This window comes from Tachysurus fulvidraco, chromosome 14 (assembly GCF_022655615.1).
Source record: "Tachysurus fulvidraco isolate hzauxx_2018 chromosome 14, HZAU_PFXX_2.0, whole genome shotgun sequence".
Taxonomy (NCBI): domain Eukaryota; kingdom Metazoa; phylum Chordata; class Actinopteri; order Siluriformes; family Bagridae; genus Tachysurus; species Tachysurus fulvidraco.
In genome coordinates, this window is record NC_062531.1 from 12,848,360 (window position 1) to 12,868,011 (window position 19,652).

General features: G+C 36.4%; 1 protein-coding gene and 1 long non-coding RNA gene across 2 annotated transcripts; both read right to left on the reverse strand.

The window, feature by feature from the left end:
• Positions 1–1,472: 1,472 nt before the first annotated feature.
• LOC113656288 lies at positions 1,473–5,424 on the reverse strand. Its single transcript, XR_003443892.2, has 3 exons — positions 4,953–5,424; positions 4,671–4,747; positions 1,473–2,428 (listed from the first exon to the last, which is right to left on the reverse strand). It is a non-coding gene; the product is annotated as an uncharacterized LOC113656288 (long non-coding RNA).
• Positions 5,425–6,352: 928 nt separating this feature from the next.
• Positions 6,353–15,229, reverse strand: hsd17b3 (hydroxysteroid (17-beta) dehydrogenase 3). Its single transcript, XM_027167399.2, has 11 exons — positions 15,026–15,229; positions 12,997–13,043; positions 12,794–12,869; positions 12,470–12,577; positions 12,275–12,342; positions 11,675–11,719; positions 11,528–11,562; positions 11,353–11,434; positions 10,776–10,841; positions 7,261–7,410; positions 6,353–7,050 (listed from the first exon to the last, which is right to left on the reverse strand). The coding sequence occupies exons 1-11, from the start codon at positions 15,165–15,167 to the stop codon at positions 6,955–6,957; spliced, it is 915 nt and encodes a 304-aa protein (XP_027023200.2). The 5' UTR covers positions 15,168–15,229; the 3' UTR covers positions 6,353–6,954.
• Positions 15,230–19,652: the final 4,423 nt, after the last annotated feature.

Genomic DNA, 19,652 nt, shown 5'->3' on the forward strand with positions numbered 1-19,652 from the left:
TAATTATGGGGTCCCTCAAGGATCAGTTCTAGGACCTCTGCTTTTCTCTATATACATGCTTCCATTAGGGAACATTATTAGAAGACATGGGATTAGTTTCCATTGTTATGCTGATGACACACAGTTATATATCTCATCAAAACCAGATGAAATAGCCACAGTGTCCAAAATAACTCAGTGCCTTAGAGAGATAAAAGACTGGATGAGCTGCAACTTTCTATTGTTAAACTCCGATAAGACAGAAATACTACTCATAGGTCCAAAAACCAGTGCACAGAAACTCTCACAACTTAACTCCCATTTAGAGGGATGTACTGTTACAAGTAGCTCGACAGTGAAAGACCTCGGTGTTATATTAGACAGTAACTTGTCTTTTAAAAATCATATCGCCCATACTACCAAAACAGCCTTCTTCCACCTTAGAAACATTGCCAAGCTGAGAAACATCCTGACTGTATCTGATGCTGAGAAGCTAGTTCATGCGTTCATGACCTCTAGACTGGACTATTGTAATGCATTACTAGGTGGTTGTCCTGCATCTTTAATAAATAGGTTACAGTTAGTCCAAAATGCAGCTGCCAGAGTTCTCACTAGGACAAGAAAGTATGACCATATAACCCCAATTTTATCATCTCTACACTGGCTACCTGTTAAGTATAGAATTGACTACAAACTGCTGCTACTTACATACAAGGCTCTTAATGGTTTAGCTCCCATGTATCTAACTAGTCTTCTAACACGTTACAATCCTTCACGCTCTCTGAGATCACAAAACTCAGGACTTTTGGTAGTTCCCAGAATATCTAAGTCTACTAAAGGTGGTAGAGCGTTTTCTTATTTCCTGATAGTGTTCGGGGCGCAGACACACTTTCCCAGTTTAAATGTAGATTAAAAACTCATCTCTTTAGTCAGGCGTACACATAATACATCCCATAATATCATGCACCAGTACATCAGACCAGCACATTTTTATGAACAGCAGATATGTTAATCCCTTTCCACTGCTTCTCTCTTTGTACCTATCCCGAGGCATCCAGACACTGTACCAGCTCCCAACGTCCTCTGTGGGACGAAGCCTTTGGACGTCCACTGAACCGAGGCCGACTCTAAGAATCCTGAGACATCTCCAGTTAGACTCTGTGGTACTCAGGAGATCAGAAGTCCTTGAACCTCACACCAATACAACATTTAACTGACTGTATATTACAATCACACCCCTAGTGTCACCCATATGAGGATGGGTTCCCCCTCGAGTCCGGTTCCTCTCAAGGTTTCTTCCTTTACCAATTCAAGGGAGTTTTTCCTTGCCACTGCTGCCTGAGTCACCTCAGACTTGCTCATAGGGGAATAAATACATACACACTGTGAACTATATACATCTAATAATAATCTAGAATTTTTATTCTGTTAATTCTTATTTCTTTTATTATTCGTTAATTCCTTTATCATTAATTATGTTTACCTTCTGCTCTGTGTTTATGTTCTGTAAAGCTGCTTTGAGACAATGTCTATTGTAAAAAGCGCTATACAAATAAACTTGAATTGAATTGAATAAAACCTCCAAATGTATTTTATCTTTGTCATAGGATACAACTATACAGAATTGCTCAGTGCAATGAGTTTCTTTTGTAACACTCCCAAAATAGTAAATCTGTAGTCTTAGTGCGAGTCCTAAGTACGGCTGAGCTGTTTAGCTTTTCTGGCCTACATCAATAACTGAATGTCAGTCATGACCAGAGAGAAGCCTGCTGTTCCTTGCACTCGTTTATTTACACATCGCCCAGTAAGTTAGAGGGATGGTTGCAACTAAAAAGAACTGATAAAAATGTGTTTCTATTTAATCTGCAGATTTATTTTAAACTAACGAATGTTTGATGGACGTAAATAAGCACAAAAAATGTCCTACACTTTAGCATTGACCAGAAAATCTAAGAACTCCCAGTTCAAGGTGAGCAGTTAAACCAAAGCTTGAAAATACAGATTAGATGAAATCCAGGCATTGTTTTTCCAGTCCTTAACAGATGAGTTTTGGTAAACCTGTGCCCACTGCAGCCTTCAATTCTACATCTTGGACTGAAGCCCAATGTGGCCTTCTGCTGTAGTTGCCCATTTGCCTCGAGGTCTGAAGGTCTGAGATGCTTCGAGATGCTTTTCTGCTCACTGTGGTTGTAAAGAGTGATTATTTGAGTCACTCTAGTGGTTATTGTAGGCCCTGGGCCTGTTGATGCTGGCAAACTCCTGTGCCGTCTGCTTGACTGCAGGTAAACAGTCCATGGATGTTCCCTGCTCTGAAGGAATCATTTGTGCTGAATGTCCTTAATGGTGCCGATAAAGCAGCACTGGCTTTGGCAGATTTCATGACTCGTTACGAGGCCTTCTGGTCACAGACGGAGCAGCTGCCATACTACAAGGTGATGCAGTTTGCACGCTATGATACACAAATAGACATTTACCAGAATTTAAAGAGAAATGAGTGTTATTTAATCATTAAAAGGAATTACTGACTCCCGTTATACCTGAAACTATTTTATATTTGGTACATAATATAAGCAAAAATTGAAGAAAAAGGTGAAACAAACTATGCACATGCAAATTGATAAACAGAATTAGCACCATGGAAAATAAGGGTGCATATTTCAAACTTCACTTCTAAATCACAGACTTTCTTCTTTATTAAAGAATATTTGCTACATGTACCTTTATTTTATACCTGACTACATTACATGTTACTAGCTTTGTGTTAATAATTATAAATGAATAAAAGCACATAGTGAAAATCAGAACTGCCTTTTCTTTTAGAAGAAATTGTTCATTAGAATCTTTCCAATGAAGTAAAACTCACTATTAACACGTACATTTAATGGGCTAATAGAGTAAAAGTAAAAAAAAAAAAATCTAATGTAATATTAATAAGTAAGAAAGGCTTTAGAACTAATAACAGCTGGGTGTGCTGGGTTTACATGTACAATAGCTGGAAAAAGGACCTCATGAGCAATCCTGAACTCCAGCATATTGAAATGAAACCCATGAGCTTGTCATGCAAATAACCTCCCACTCAAATCAACAACAAAAATTTGAGCACAGAACTTTGAAGAACGTAAGTATGACTCATTTAGTATGTTTGTGTGTAGGAGAGGAGTGCACTGCTTTATAATTGTAATACTTTGAGACAAGCTGGAAAATATCTCTGCTTTTCTTTTGTTAGGAAATTAAAGGCATGGTTCTTGAGAGAAGGGGAGTAGTGTAATTAAGGAAGGCCTTCAGGCCCAGGTTGCAGTGATTGACTTTTTAGTGCCAGTGTGAAACTTCCCCATTCAGTCTTATACCTCACAAAACTATTCAGATCAGGGCATCATGGTTAATTCTCCTTCTGCCTGCCAAAGAATAAAAGTGGCCTCCAGGCTGAGATCACTTTTCCAGCTGCTCATTTTAGCCTTAAATGATTACCACAAGCCTGACAATAAACCTCTCTCACCCACTGCTGACACTTGTGTATCCTCAGCTCTTAGCTGGATGGTTACAATTACCAAATGAAGGCTCAAGTTTATTTTTTTTTCTAGACTCTCATGCTGTGACATTGTGCTTACTCTCCTCTAGGCTCAATCTCTATTTATGTAGATGGTACATTTATTCCTTTGGCTGAGGCTTTTAAGACAAAATGCAATCCAAAGCACAGAGCTGCTAAAGGAGTCAAAAGTAATAGAAGTGCTATGAGTGTAAATTCCACTAACTGATCATAAACAATTATATTTCAGTTATAGGAAGAACAGACACAGCCACAGGTGAACACAAGGCCTGAGATGCTGCTGATATTCAGGAGTGCTAGTGATAGTTCAGTTTGACAAAGAAAGACACATATATAAAATCACACAATCGTATTGTATGTGAAGGTGCTTTAATAAATAAATAAATAAATAAATAAAGGTCTTGTAGAAAGTATGTGAATGTGAAATGATGTGAGAAGAAATTAATCATGTGAGAAGAAATTAATATTGTATAGCAATTGTGAAAACATTTGCATGGTGTGCAGAAAATGACAGCAAATGGTTTGTGCTGAAATCAAAGAATCCTGTGAAAAATCACATGTAGAAAATATAAACACAAGAAATGTCTGCATGTGAAAAATGTGTGAAATGTAACAAGTGAAGTGTTTATACATACCACAGGTTTAAATTTCGCACGTGAAAGTCGTGACTTTTATTTCAGGGAGAAGAAGCACAAGTTCTCACAGAGACGGTCTGAAGGTGTTTTGCAGTATTTCTTAAAGGTTAATGTGAGACAATTTGTATTTAGTTTCCTACATTTTGTGCATGAAAGTGTTTTCAATAGGCAAAAGGAAAGCAGAACAAATTGATAGCAAAAGCCTCATTTGATTCCTGATTGTTTATATGGTGTCTTTGTCCACGGGAAAAAGAACCATGACTCTTTTTAATTAGGCTAAATATTTACCAGTGGGAGAGCAGCATAATGTCTGTGTTAGGTTGCCAGAGTTTGGTGTCATTTGAGCAATTGTTTAGGGAATCGAAGGTTCAGTAAACAATCATTCCTCCCCATCTGCCTGCTATTTATGTGTGTAAGGATTTGCACTCCTTGACGTTAGGCCACACAAGCAAAGCTTATTGAGATTGTAAGCAGTCTGATGTGAGTAAAAGTCAAGGCAAGTTACTTACCATCTTTGTTCTTTGGGACAAAATCATGAAGGACTGCATTCATATGTTGTTTTTGTCTTTTCTTCTCTTTATTTCTGCTGAAATGCATTTCAAACATTTGATAATACAAAAAAGAAATCATTCATATCTACTGAGTGTGACTTCATTAATTATGTTAAATAGTATAATGTTTTGATGACGTTCTTCGTGGTTCCATATTTTACTACAATAAAAACATTGTGTACAGAGTTGTAATACTTTCTAATTTACCTGACATTTAAAAAGTTAAAAATGGTAACTTACTTTTAAAGCAGACTTGTTATGAACATCTAGATTTTTTGTAATGTTTCCAGAGTACATCCAGTTTAACACTAGGACACAAAAGCCTTTCATTTGAACCTTTAAAATAAAGCACATGAAATTCCTTGCAGTCCATCCAAATCCTAGATAAAATTCGTTTTTTAAGTTTCTATCAGTTAAAGATAACCAGCTTTATAAGGTGAACTTTCTGCTTTAAATCTAAGGTGAACTTTCTGCTTTAAATCTTTAAATCCCCAAAACCAGCCTGAAGGTTTGAAGTGTTTTAGTTACAGTCCTAAGTGACAAATAAGCAGCTGATGGGCGCCCTCTACCGGACAATGTACACATAGCAATTCAAGAAACCCAAGTAAAACGATATGAAACTTTCATTGGCATAGACCCAACTGAACAGTTGTCTGGAAACATACCTGTGTGTGTGTGTGTGTGTGTGTGTGTGTGTGTGTGTGTGTGTGTGTGTGTGTGTGTGTGTGTGTGCGCGTGTGTGTGTGTGTGTGCGCGTGTGTGTGCGTGAGCGTGAGCGCGTGTGTGTGTGTGTGTGTGTGTGTGTGTGTGTGTGTGTGTGTGTGTGTGTGCGAGAGAGAAACTTGTTCTTCTCCTATGCCCTTATCTGGATCTGCACATTTAGTCTTGTCAGTTCTTGAATATATAACAGAATAAGCCCAAATATTTTCTTAGAATATTATTATAATCACTTCTAGTCTTCTGTTGCTAGCTCTAGCCTGTTGTTAGAATCCCTGTGGTATTTTAATGCTAAACAGTGACTTTGACTGTTATATTAATTAATCTCATACTTCCAGTATATCTCAGATATCTGAGATATACTGTGAATACCTTAACTTAATTACCCTATTTCCTATATCTGCATACTGTTTTCTGAGAAAGAGAATCCACATATCAGTTGTTGATATTTTTATAAGGTTATTTTAACTAGGTTTACTTCACTGAATGAATTAATGAATTAAGCTGGACCTTATATTCAGTGTATGGATTTGCAAGGCTTCAGATCAGCCCTTTCCATTTATTAGAGCTGCATAGGTTTTTATTTCAGGGTCTAAGGACAGAGTGGTTGCCTCCTTACAGCTAGAGGGTTTCAGGTTTGCTTCTGAATCCAGGTTACTGTTCCAAAAATTGCATTCACATTTCTAGTTTGCATATTAAAAGTCTAGGCTAATCTTGATAAAATGTCACAACAAGCACTTTGCTTTAGAATAAAATATGTTCTTGCATGCCTTTTTTTTTTTTGACATTGTACCAAGAAATGACAGAATATTACATTTTAATTTTTTTTTTAGCTATTTTTATACTTTTGTATATAGTGGGATCCAAAATAGGTTATATAATATTTAATATTCTATTAAAACTATTTGTTGGCATCTAAATAAATGTAAAGAAATTTGTGATACTGAACATCAACTTTGTACAAAATGTCAGATTGCTTTTTTTCTACTGAAGCATGTTTTCAATGGAGACATTCCAATGGATGACTACATTACAGTGGATTTGATCTAAAATGGATCCTTAACGTTTGCTTGTGAAGTCCATGCCAGCTCAAGTGCATACTATCATTAAGCATTAAGGAGAAAGAAATGATTCTTTGTATAGTCGTATGAAGTGTTCCCACTAGATGGAGCCATTTATTCTAGAATTTTCCCCACACCGTTTCCATGTAGGAGTTAGTTGTGGATAAAATAATGTGTACTTGATAAATGTGCCTCTTAGCCCAAAGCAATTTTCCTTGAAATTGAAAATAAAAAATACATGTATAATTTTATTGTTTTTCTCCTTGAGACCAAATGCAGGCTGACACTGCTACTGCATTTTATATGCTTTGAGAAGTATTGTCAAGTATATTTTGAGATTCTCCAGTTTCATGGTTTGGTATGTCCCAGACTTTCTTAAGCTTCCCAAGCAGTGGTTTTCAGATGGTAACATACAACAAACAGCAATTAAAAGTGGCATTATAAATAATATGCATATCAAAATGCTAGGTTACAATCACTTTTTTAACATACGCCTGAAAGCTCATCTGAAATGATTCACGTCTGAGCAACCAAGTGGGGATTGCCTGGAGTATCCAGCCCTGCAGGATAAAGGAAAATCGTCAATGTAAAGTCAATAAACACAGTATTTGTTTGGCATGAAATATCACTTCTAATACATAAAATTATGATTTAAGACTGTAGATGTAAGGATTTTCACTACTGGGCTCTTGAACAAAACACAAGCTTAACATTTTTTTTGAGCCCCACTCAAAAATCTAAAGGAAAAAGTTATTTTATTATTTTATTACCAGGATTGCATGACTGATGCTGCCATATGTTTGCTCCCCAGCTTTGAGATATAGCAGTGAGCTCCTTACAAACCCCTCAGGAGTGAGCATAAAAATGCTTGGTTTCTGATAGCCCGTCATTGCAGTGGAGATCCCAAAGGGAGACAAACTCTGGAAGAGTCAATTTCTTGATTAGACCAATTCATTTGCTTGTAATGCTGCTCTTATCTTAAATATTAACCTGTTTGTGTGTGTGTGTGTGTGTGTGTGTGTGTGTGTGTGTGTGTGTGTGTGTGTGTGTGTGTGTGTGTGTTTGTACAGTACTGAGAAAAAAGGTTGTACAGTAAGAATGCTTAAAAAAGTGTTAATAGTTTCCTTTATCAGCTAACAAAGGGGAAAGTGAACAGAGGAGAGATCGATGTCAAATCAATATTTGACCACTAAACAGCATAAGTTCTTCTAGGTACACTTGCACACAGTTTTAGAAGGAACTCGGCAGTTAGGTAGTTCATCATCAACATCTTGGAGAACTAACTACAGATTTCCTGTGGATGTAGGCTGCATTAAAACCTTCTGTCTCTTCATGTAATCCCAGACAGATTTGATGATGTTGAGATCAGGGCTCTGTGGGGGCCAAACCAAACGAACCTCCAGAACTCCTTGTTCTTCTCTATGCTGAAGATAGTTCTTAATGACATTGGCTGTATGCCTGGGGTCGTTATCCTCAGGCAGAATAAATTTGGGGCCAATCAGATGGTCCCCTGAGGGTATTGCATGATGAATAAGTATCTGCTTGTACAATATGCCTCATCATTGAGGACACCATTAATTCTGACCAAATCTCACTCTATTTGCAGAAATGTAGCCTTAAACATGCAAGGAACCTCCACCATGTTTCACTGTTGTCTGCAGACACTCATTATTGTACCACTCTACAGTCCTTTGGCAAACAAACTGCCACCTGCTACAGACAGATATTTAAAATTTTGACTCATCAGTCCAGAGCACCTGTTGCATTTTTTCTGTACCCAGTTCCTATGTTTCCATGCATAGTTGAGTCAAATAGGTTTTTTCCATGTCAGAGGTATGACTTTTTTGGCACTTCTGGACAGTAGATATGTATTCCTGGGTCCCACTGGTTTCTACCAGTTCTTTGCTGATGACACTGCTGTACATCAAAAGTAAGTAAGTATGATATGTCTGCATTAAGATTCCTTGGCAAACCACTCTCTTCAGTCCTGCTTCTTTGTGCTTCTTCAAACAATCTTGAACAGCACATCTGTTGAAATCTTCACCTGGGAGAGACGTTGCTGATGCAGTAGAACTACCTTGTGTCTTGTTGCTGTGTTCAGTCTTGCCCTGGTGTTTGACCTGTGACATGAAACTGACTATCACAACCTCACCTTAGTAGCAGAATCTGTCTTTTCCTCACCCAGTGTTAAACCTCCTACACAGCGGTTTGTTTCACTTAATCACTGTTTCAACCTACATAGGAAATGGATGATTATTAACACCTGTTTGGTGTAATTGCTCAATCATACACCTGACACTGTTTTCACAAATCCCTGACTTGTACAAAGTGTACAAATGTGTACAAGATGCTAGTTTAAAGCCAACAGGTAGTCAGACTAAAATTCATTAAACAGATTTTTCTTCTGTTTGCTTACTATGAATTTTGTTAATTGTTAAAAATATTCAATTAACAGTCAATCAATACAGTACTGTAAGTATATACAAGTATGTATGTATGTATGTATGTATGTATGTATGTATGTATTTTTTAGTAAAAAAACCCCAGAAATTTTGAATTATTTTCACTATAGAGGCACAAAAGTTAATGCACAATTACACTGATCACCCAAAAACGGGCTACACACACACACACCACTCAAAAACATGGCATAATTTCTTGTAAGTAAAACTTCCTTTACACCTCTTATGCTTTTTATTATATTTAATTTATAAACCTCATGAAATTATGCCATGTTTTTGAGTAAAATAAGCAGAAATTATTAAATATTATTTTGGATAACCACTTGCTGGTGTATGTCAAACATCCCCAGGTCAAAGTTGACTGATGCAACTAAATTCATAAATAAGAGAGCAGAAACAAATATGATTTGAATATGAAAACACAACGTGTGTGTGTGTGTGTGTGAGAGAGAGAGAGAGAGAGAGAGAGTTTGTGTGAGTGTGTGTGTGTGTGTGTGTGTGTGTAAAGCTTGTTGCATATAACTAGTGTGAAATATTAACAAATGAGTAGCTTTTGTTTTTTCTGGAGGCCAAATGAATTGCAATGCCCAATGCTTGTGTGTGTGTGCATGTGTTAGTGGACATTTTATGTGTGCATTTTTGTGTCTGTATGTATGTTCATTGCGCTGAAAAGGGCAAAAGTGTGACCTATTGCCCCACTAAATGTGGCCGAGTCAAATTGACTTGGGATGACTTGAGGAGGAAAGTATTTATTTTATGAACACAAAAATAAAAAATTAATTTCACTTGCAAAGTTCATAATTTGGAACAATTTCAGGCAAATATGTGGAAGAAAACCCAAGTTATGACACATTAAACTTTCCAGATGAGTCAAATAGACCCCAGCTCTGCAGAAGGGTTAAGACCAGGGAAAATATTGCTAGTATTCACACTTTGCGCTGGTGGATTGTAACCAGGTTGTAAGTACTTTTTCTGAATGTCAAAAGGCTGGTCATCAGCTAATCAAAAGTTTAAGGCCTTTAAAAGTTAGAATCTGTGCAAAAAAATATGGCTTTAATGTCATTGTCCTTCAGACAGTCACACTGTCACGATCTCCTGGCACAAAAGCAAAAAGGCTTTCTGTTTTTGAACTTGGCAGGATTGTTAAGCTGCACAAGTAAGAGCTCTTGCAATGTGCCATTGCTGCCAAGGTTGGATGCAGTTAGACAGTCATTTTAAATTCCTTAAAAGATTTTATGGGACAAAAATCAAGTGGTAGCCCAAAAAAATTACCTGCATTGAACTGGAGAAGACACAGGCCGATCCTCAACCCAAATTAAGACTACTAATTCTGACTGGTTTAAAGGCTTAAAGATAAAAAAACATCTTCTAAAGCCACGTCTCCTCCCACACCACTAACCTGCCCATTTGGAATTTGCAAGGGAGTACCAAACATGGGACACAGAAAGTTCGAATAAAATGTTATTCTCGGACGAGAAAAAATGTAATCTGGATGGTCCTGATGGCTTGCAAGATACTGGCATGACAAGGAGATCGCACTGGAAATGTTTTCTACTCAGCACAGTGGAGGAGGCTCCATCATGATATGTGGGCTATTTTCTTAAAAAGCCTGTTTTAGCTTAAATGCAGTTTTCAATAACTTGGCAATCTCTGTTTTTTTGCCTCTTGCTCCTTTTTCTTCTTTTGTCATTTTGAAGCAGTTCTTACAACCTGGTTATGATCCACCAGCATGAAATGCAAATACTTGGATTGTTTCCCCCGGTCTTACGATATTGTTCAGGAGTGTATGATGCACTGTGACATTAATTCCTGTTGAAATCTACCTGAATGAGAATTCCATTGGATTTGTATTCAGCTTGAAGCCCTCGTGAGAATATCTCAACAAACACCTGGGAGAGATGAAACCATTACTGAAATTATCCAGGTGTTCACAAATGCAAGAGCTGTAAAATGAAAACAATTAATCTTCCCAGTTGTTCCTCTTATATGCTTATATCAGCAGAGTTTTAAAGAAACCTCCTAAAGTAACATACATTTTGTTTGAGCTGTTTGTATGATATCAGATTAACAGCAAATTGCACATGGATATTAAAACAACTGATATCATACATAGGTGGACACAAGACATGAATCAAATCCAGAAACACATGTGGCAGCACAAACACTTAACAACATGGAAAGCACATGCTGAGCACCTATGGGATTAGATGCTTTAAAAGATATTTTAAATGTGATAAACTATATAAATCAAAATAATAAAACATCTTATTATACAAGTTTATGTTTAATAATAATTTCAAATATCTGGTTCCATTTTTGTTTATTGTGTTGGAATCACATAAGTGGCATTCCATTTGATCAAAAGTTATTATTTATCTTAGATACTGCATGTGTACTGACCTTTGTAGATGAATATAAAGTGTACAATGGGAAGGGAACTTTAGAAATGCCAGATGAAATGTTCAGGATGATGCCCCGTCCTCTGCAGAAACAGACACAATGAAGCAGTCATTAATGTTGTGCAACCGTAATATAGATCTGAATAATCTTTAAATGTATATTATAGCCTTCTAACCTTTCCACCATTCCAGGAAGGACAATTTGGCACATCTGCGTTGAAAAAAGAATGCAAGTGGTAATGTGACATATTTCCTATAAATATACATTGCATTGAACATATAGTTATAAAAGAACTGACTTATATTGACTTGAGACGTCCTACCTTGACCACTGCTTTCACATTACAGTTGATCAGTTGATTCATTTTCTAAGAGAGAATATAATATTAGCAGCTGTAGCCACATTTGTCTCTCACACAACACAAGTTCAAGTTTATATGGTTTCCAATTTAAATCCATTTGGAAGAAAAATTAATCAGCTAAAGAATATTTAAAGAATCCCAAGTTTAAGACGCCTAAACACTTACAGTATATATAGTCTTTTATAAACTTATATATATATATATATATATATATATATATAGTGCCCAAATATATAATTGTTCTGCATACAGGAGTATATAAACACTTGAAGTATATTTTAGTTTGTGAAACATTTTACTTTTCATTTTAGATTTTCAGTGCTAAAAACATTACATTGCTTATATCATGCTGTGATTTACTGCGATGCTATCAATATTTTTTGTATACAGTATTTTCAGTTTTCACACCCCATAGTCCATTATACAAACCTATTTCAGAATCATATAAATATAAATAAACATTTACCTCAATAACTATGAGATCTCTGAAGATATATGAAAAAACTATCATACTAATCATACTAAAATTCTAGAAATGAATTTATAAAATACTGAGCTCACCTCTTCCAGATTAATTGTTTCCAGTAATTTATAGGGTATATAACTTGGCAGCATTCCCACATTGTTAACTGCAACAGAAAATTTTATTACTTATTAAAGAATCAGATTAGATTAGACCTATTACTGTTTCACACTAACATTTCACACATCAAGCACTTCAAGTGTGATTTGCATGTTCATTTGAAGCCAACAAACCTAAAACAGCGATATCCAAACCCTGAATATTTTCCTGAATACTCCCGTAAATGTCATCCTTGGTAAAGTCAGTGGATATGACCATGACCTTTCTGTTTGTTTTAAACTCTGTTGGGAAAAAGAGAGAACACCGTCTGAGGCCAGACACTAACACAAAGCACCTCAATTATGTATCCAGATTGTAATGTCACTCATGAACTGGCAAAAATTACAAATTTTTTTTAATACTATGACCAAAGTCCAGTCACATTGATTTGCAACTTGGTAGAACTAAGGGATATAAAACATGATCTGAACATTTAAAAACCTTCACAGACACTCCACCTATATCTCTTGCAGCTTTGACAAGCTTCGTTTTACTCCTGCTAATGATCACCACATTCAGCCCAAATCTTGCAAACTGTGAAGAAAGTTATATCGGACATTAGTGGAAAAAAATTATTTGGAACTGTAATAAATCGACACAGTGTGTGTGCATTAGAGCATTTAAGCAAAATGTCATGTAGAATTAAAAATGATTGAGATACCTCTTCTGCATAAGCTTTTCCTATTCCTTCTGACCCTCCAGTGATGACTGCAACAGAGATCAATAGGATAATAATAATAATAATAATAATAATAATAATAATAATTATTATTATTATTATTATTATTATTATTATTATTATTATTATTATTATTATTATTATTATTATTATTACATGCTACCATAATACCAAACGACACATAAATCCTTCACTCTATGTTCCTCCCATGGCACTAGATCATTGCATAATTATATTGTGTTGTCAGATAATGATGTCTAAGTAGCTACAAATACTATCTTTAGTATTTTTAGTATGTGTACTTATTTATACAAGCACCTTAAATACTGGGCTAGTAATTATTTCAAAGCCCAGGAATACAGTAGAATTATTTGTCCCCTGAACAAAGTCATTAACAGAATACAAAGGAAATAGGATGCAACTGAACAGTTGAGGGTTAAGTGTTTGCTCAAGGATATAACTGTGGCTTTGACTTCCAGTCACTACAGAGCCAATGCTTGCTGCTACAATTCCACTTGGATTGTGTGTGCCTCGACTGCACATTGTTTCAGATAAATGTGAGATGTCATATGAAAAAATATGAGTCACTATATATTTTGTATGAAAGACTAGTGGGAAGTGCAAATGACGTGTGTTTTTCTTCCAGGCCACTGGTATTGTCTATGTTACATAATCAGTGTTTGAGATTTGTTTAATGATCAAACATGTAGCCAGAATCCAACTTACGTTGATGCACATTCATTTCCTAAGTATTCAGAAGATGATAAGCATTTATCACTCAGCAAGCATTTGCATTGGCATAAACACTCATACAGGCAGAACAGGACAGAGGGAAGTCTGTGTGTGTGTGTGTGTGTGTGTGTGTGTGTGTGTGTGTGTGTGTGTGTGTGTGTGTGTTTGTGTTTGTGTGTGTGTGTGTGTGTGTGTGTGTGTGTGTTTGTTTTAACAGTGTGTACTTGTGCAGACAGTGTGTGCCCAGATGCTTGATAAAGGATCAGGGAGCGTTGCAGCCAGGAGCTGTTCAATGTGTTCTCCATAAGCAAGCCCTGTTTGTTTGTTTGAGCTGCACAATCATCACTGCTTGCTTTTTCTTAAATGAATTTCTCTCACATTTCTGTAAAAACTCAATCAAGTGATGAAAAAATTAAATAACAGCGGTGGGTTAAAAACAAGTTGAAACACACACAAACAACCGCACACACACACACACACACACACACACACACACACACACACACACACACACACACACACACACACAAGCACACACACATGCACACACACAGGCACACACACACAAAATGACAGCTCAGGCAGTTTGCGATTGACCATTCATTCATGCATGCCAAACTCCAAAAGTAAATCGTGTTATAATACACCCTGGAACATAGCGTTCTAATTGCTTTTTTCCTTTGCCTCTTGTACATCAAGAGTGGTGAAGAAACAAAGATTGGGAACAAACATTTTTCAGTGTGGAATCCTACATCAGTGGAGGGTCTTTCTGTTGAAAATAATGCAAATGTAATTCCAAACCTTATTACGTTTACAACAATAACCCACTTAAAACTGTTTTCGCTAGCTATAGTCAATGGGACTGGGGTAATGGGGGTGGTGTTGGTGGTGTTGGTGGTGGTGTGTTTCAAAAACAGAATAATGAGTCACTGGGCATGTAAGGTGATCATGTGTTCATTTCTCTTATGTATCACATACTGAGTCATTTAAGAAGTAGTTTGTAATTAGTATAAGACATTTCCAAGAAAATATATCGAGGCATTACTCCTCATAATTCATTAAATGTTTTTAATCTCCTGCCACCTTGTTTCCAATGCCATCAGTCTCCCTTCTGCTGAAATCTGCCAAGCACAATCAATCTTTTTTTTAAAAAGCCAACACCTATGTAACACTTGACAGAAAAAAACGGATAGAGATAGAAATATGACAATTTTACATATAAGCATGGAGTATAAACAGATTACTGTGCACCGATTTCACTGACTAAAGAATAACTCACCTGCCCATTTTCCCATTGAGGTAATGAAATTCCCAGGAATCGGCCAAAAGACCTTTGGAGCAAGCATCATAATCGTGCGTGTCACCCAAAAGAAGACAACACAGGCACCACTCAAAACAAAGATAAACTCAATCAGTGCCATTCCTGTACTACAAACTTCCTTTAGGACAGAAACTGAGGACTCCACATAATAAGCCTGGTCCCTTTTGCACTGCAATTCTTCTCCTTTTGCTTCTCAAACACAGCCCTCTAGCTCACACACTCCCATTGACTGATGGCAGACTTACCCAATCAGGCAAAACACCTTTTACATTCTCAATTAGACTGGTTTGTGGGACTTTCTTGTAATCTGAACGTGACGTTATCATATAAAGACGATAAGTGAAAAGTGAAGAATGTTGCAGGAATGTGCTTGCCCTTTGCATGTGGTATTCATAGCTAATGCCAAGTTCGTTTGTAACATTGTGACAAATCTGTTATTCTTCATTTTATTTACATTCATGTCCTTGTTTTTCTGTCCTTGTCAGAATCTGATCATGTGGGTTTTTGTGGACATATTTTAGGGCCCTGTAAAGATAATTGGTATTTTTCCACCAACAAATCAACTTTTATTTTATTTTAACCTTGGATTTGAGTTCCTGAGGTTTCTGGATAAAGAATTATGATATTGATTATTATTATTGATATTATTTATTAATTGTATTAATATCTTATGATGTTTAAAAAACAACATAGGTTTATCTGAAGTGCAACAGTTTGGAAATATTGTTTTTTTAGACTATCTAAAAATATATATTTATATATGTTATATATTACAATCTTAGTAAGCTAGTATGTTTATTCTCTATTCTCTACTCTTCTTTACCAAATTGCATAGATGTTTAGCTAACTATCTTATTTTAGTCAGCTTGTCTGTCTAACAGAAAAATTCTCTGTGGCTGTTTTTGATAACACTTTTTGATAGTTGCTAATTAATCCCAGATCCATAAAATACAATTTTAAATTAATTCAGTTCAATTTGATTCAGTTTTATTTGTATAACACATTTAACATTAAATATTTTCACATTGCAGTTTTACATCAATCTAAATGTACTGTATATTTATATTTCTAATGAGTAGACTATTGACGACATTAAGAAAGAAACAATCTAACATAGAGACAACATGTGAAAGAAACTTTGTTGTATTTATTTACAAAACTGTTTACATTTAGAATACTGAAAAGGGGCAGAAGGCACATTGTTCTCACTTACACACTAATGGTCTAATCCTTTTTTTAGCTGGTCTTGAGCATATAGCAATATTCAATTCAATTCAATTCAAGTTTATTTGTATAGCGCTTTTTACAATAGACATTGTCTCAAAGCAGCTTTACAGAACATAAACATAGAGCAGAAGGTAAACATAATTAATGATAAAGGAAATAACGAATAATAAAAGAAATAAGAATTAACAGAATAAAAACTCTAGATTATTATTAGATATATATAGTTCACAATGTGTATGTATTTATTCCCCTATGAGCAAGTCTGAGGTGACTCAGGCAGCAGTCGCAAGGAAAAACTCCCTTAAATTGATAAAGGAAGAAACCTTGAGAGGAACCGGACTCGAGGGGGAACCCATCCTCATATGGGTGACACTGGAGGTGTGATTGTAATATACAGTCAGTTAAATGTTGTACTGGTGAAAGGATCATGGAATTCGGATCTCCTTAGTATCACAGAGTCTAACTGGAGATGTCTCAGGATTCTTAGAGTCGGCCTCGGCTCAGTGGACATCCAAAGGCTTCGTCCCACAGAGGACGTTGGGAGCTGGTACAGTGTCTGGATGCCTCGGGATGGGTACAAAGAGAGAAGCAGTGGAAAGGGATTAACATATCTGCTGTTCATAAAAATGTGCTGGTCTGATGTACTGGTGCATGATATTATGGGATGTATTATGTGTACGCCTGACTAAAGAGATGAGTTTTTAATCTACGTTTAAACTGGGAAAGTGTGTCTGAGCCCCGAACACTATCAGGAAGACTATTCCAAAGTTTGGGAGCTAAATAAGAAATATTTGCATGAGCAATATGCATGAGCAGTTTGTTTCTGGTTACTTCTTTGGTAGCAGAGCAGCTCATTCTTCCAGAGAAAATCCTAACAAGGATTTACAAGTATAACAAGGTGTTACAGTTGCTTCCAGTTCAAATAAATATGTTATATCTAGACCAAAGCTATGACTCTTTCCTTCCGCATGTAATCTGTCAAAGCTAAAGCATCTTGCTTTTTGTACAAGGAGAAGCATATTACTTATTCAAGTTATTTTACTCTAAAACATAAATAGAAGTCTGAAACTGCACTAGAAATCCATTGAAGAGATGTAACCTGAGTAAGACCATATCTCCAGTTACAAGATGCCAACAAAACCTGTTTTTCTTGTATTGTCAAATGTGATACTTTTCACTGGACTTCCTACTACTACTACTGACAAACTATATCTTGTGGAAAATGCAGAAGGGATAATAACATATACTTCAAATTGGGATCTTATCATACTGACCACTGCACTGGACACCTGATAACATTAAAAGAGTAGTGAATCAGGATAGAAACGATCTGAAACAAGTGACCAAATTCTAGTTACAGACACTGGTGAGTGGATTCTCACACCTAGTTGTTCTGCCTAAATTTGTTTTCCACTGTTCAGTGGGGTTAGCATTCCATGGGAAAAAGGGAGGTTTGAAGCTGACCTGGGTGGCTGAGTGCTATAACTTTTTCTGAGCAATTTTCCTAAATATATTAGCATAGCATGAGTGTAGGAACCTGCCGATTTCTTGGTTGGTTTGCTATATCTGACTATTGTCTTGTGGGTGTTAACCACATGTGAGTCTGATCGCCACTCCCAGCTTCTCCTTGAAGCTCTTCCAGATATGGAAACTCCTTGGTCACTCACATTGTCCTCTGATAAATGACAATATAAGTCAATGATGTAAAACAATCATTTATGGTCATAAAGAAAAAAGGAAGACATCATTTGAAAATGCAAAGGGACTACCCTTATCTGTGCGACCTCACAACAACAAAAAATGCTGTGCATTTGTAAATATAGTATGAATAACAGGATGCAATTCCACTACATAGGTCTCCTTAAACTGCTATCTGAAGCGTGTAAAATAACTGAAAAAGTGTATAATTGTAGCACAGACATGAGAAATATGTCTGTAGAAACCATGAAATGTCTATATTTAAATGAACCAATTCAGTTAAAAAAGCAAATATCCTTTGGGTGTGTAATATGCATGGTATTAACGAAAGAAAAAGTTCCTGCTGTCTCAGCTTATTAATGCCGATGTAGTCACATCCACATGGAGAATGCACTATTCGAATAGTGCCGATCAGGGCAAGCCACGCAAACAGGGTAAATTCCCCAATCAGTGTGATAAAAATGGCATCAAACTTAATCAGTTCCACTGACTTTGTGTAAGTGATCCAAGGGAACTTGGTTTGTGTGAGGCAAACCACTGGCTTTTGCTTAGCTGGAAAAAAAAATTATGATGCTCCTCATCCTTCAAGGGGAAAGTGGCCTAAGGTGGCCTAAGATGTCAGGATGGGGACAGGATTTGAGACACAGTGATGTCCAGCTAATAATTTCTCTCTCTCAGTCTAGGACGTATGTGGATTATGCATTGGCCTCCATGGAAATCTGAGGACAATCTGATACTTGGTCATGATCGTTACCAGAAGAGAGATGGTCCTAAGAATACTGGTAATACCGCCATTTTACATTCATTTAACTTTTCATTTCTTCATTCTCAGGTTCAGACTCATTTTCACCCTCACCTTCATCTTCCTGTGTTTCAATCAGCTCACTGACTTCCTCATGTCTATTTTCACTACTAAAATCCTATCAACTGGTGATATTGCTGGTTTTACTTTCTTCTGCTGTGATATGGCAAAATGACACATGCATTCTTTAAATGGAAGAATAATGGTAGAAAATATAACACTTTAATACATAATACTTTCTAAAATTCATTGCATGATGCTACAACAAGGCAACATTTGCTTTGATTTATTTTATACAATAGTATTAAAATATTGTATTATATTTGTCATGACGTGGGGCAGGAAGCGGACCCAAACACAGGGATAGCAAAACAAAAACAGGGTTTAATAACAGAGGAAACACTAAACACGACACGGACTAGAGACAGGACAAAGACAACAGTGGATTCCGCGCTGCCATCGGCAACGCGGCACACTTAAATACAAAACAATAATGACACAATGAGGAGCAGGTGTGTTGACAGGGAGGAGCAAACGAAGGCGGGGCAGACACGTGACGAGAAACGCAAACAAACAACTGCACGTGGCCAAAGTCCGGGCTGAATCATGACAATATTGTAATAATTAAAATATTAAAATTATGAAATTGTAAATAGGGTGTTTTCTTAGCAATTTTGTAGAAGGGATTCAAAATGGCCAACCGAGAGTTATCTGAAAAAATACGCTTGCAGTTTTCTTTAGGAATGCCCTCATGTAAAATACATAATTCGCCATTAAGTGAACTACTAAAACTGTATCTGAAGGTGCCAGGAGCTAACACACTGTTGCTGGGTTTGCAATTTAATGATTTTAAAAGAA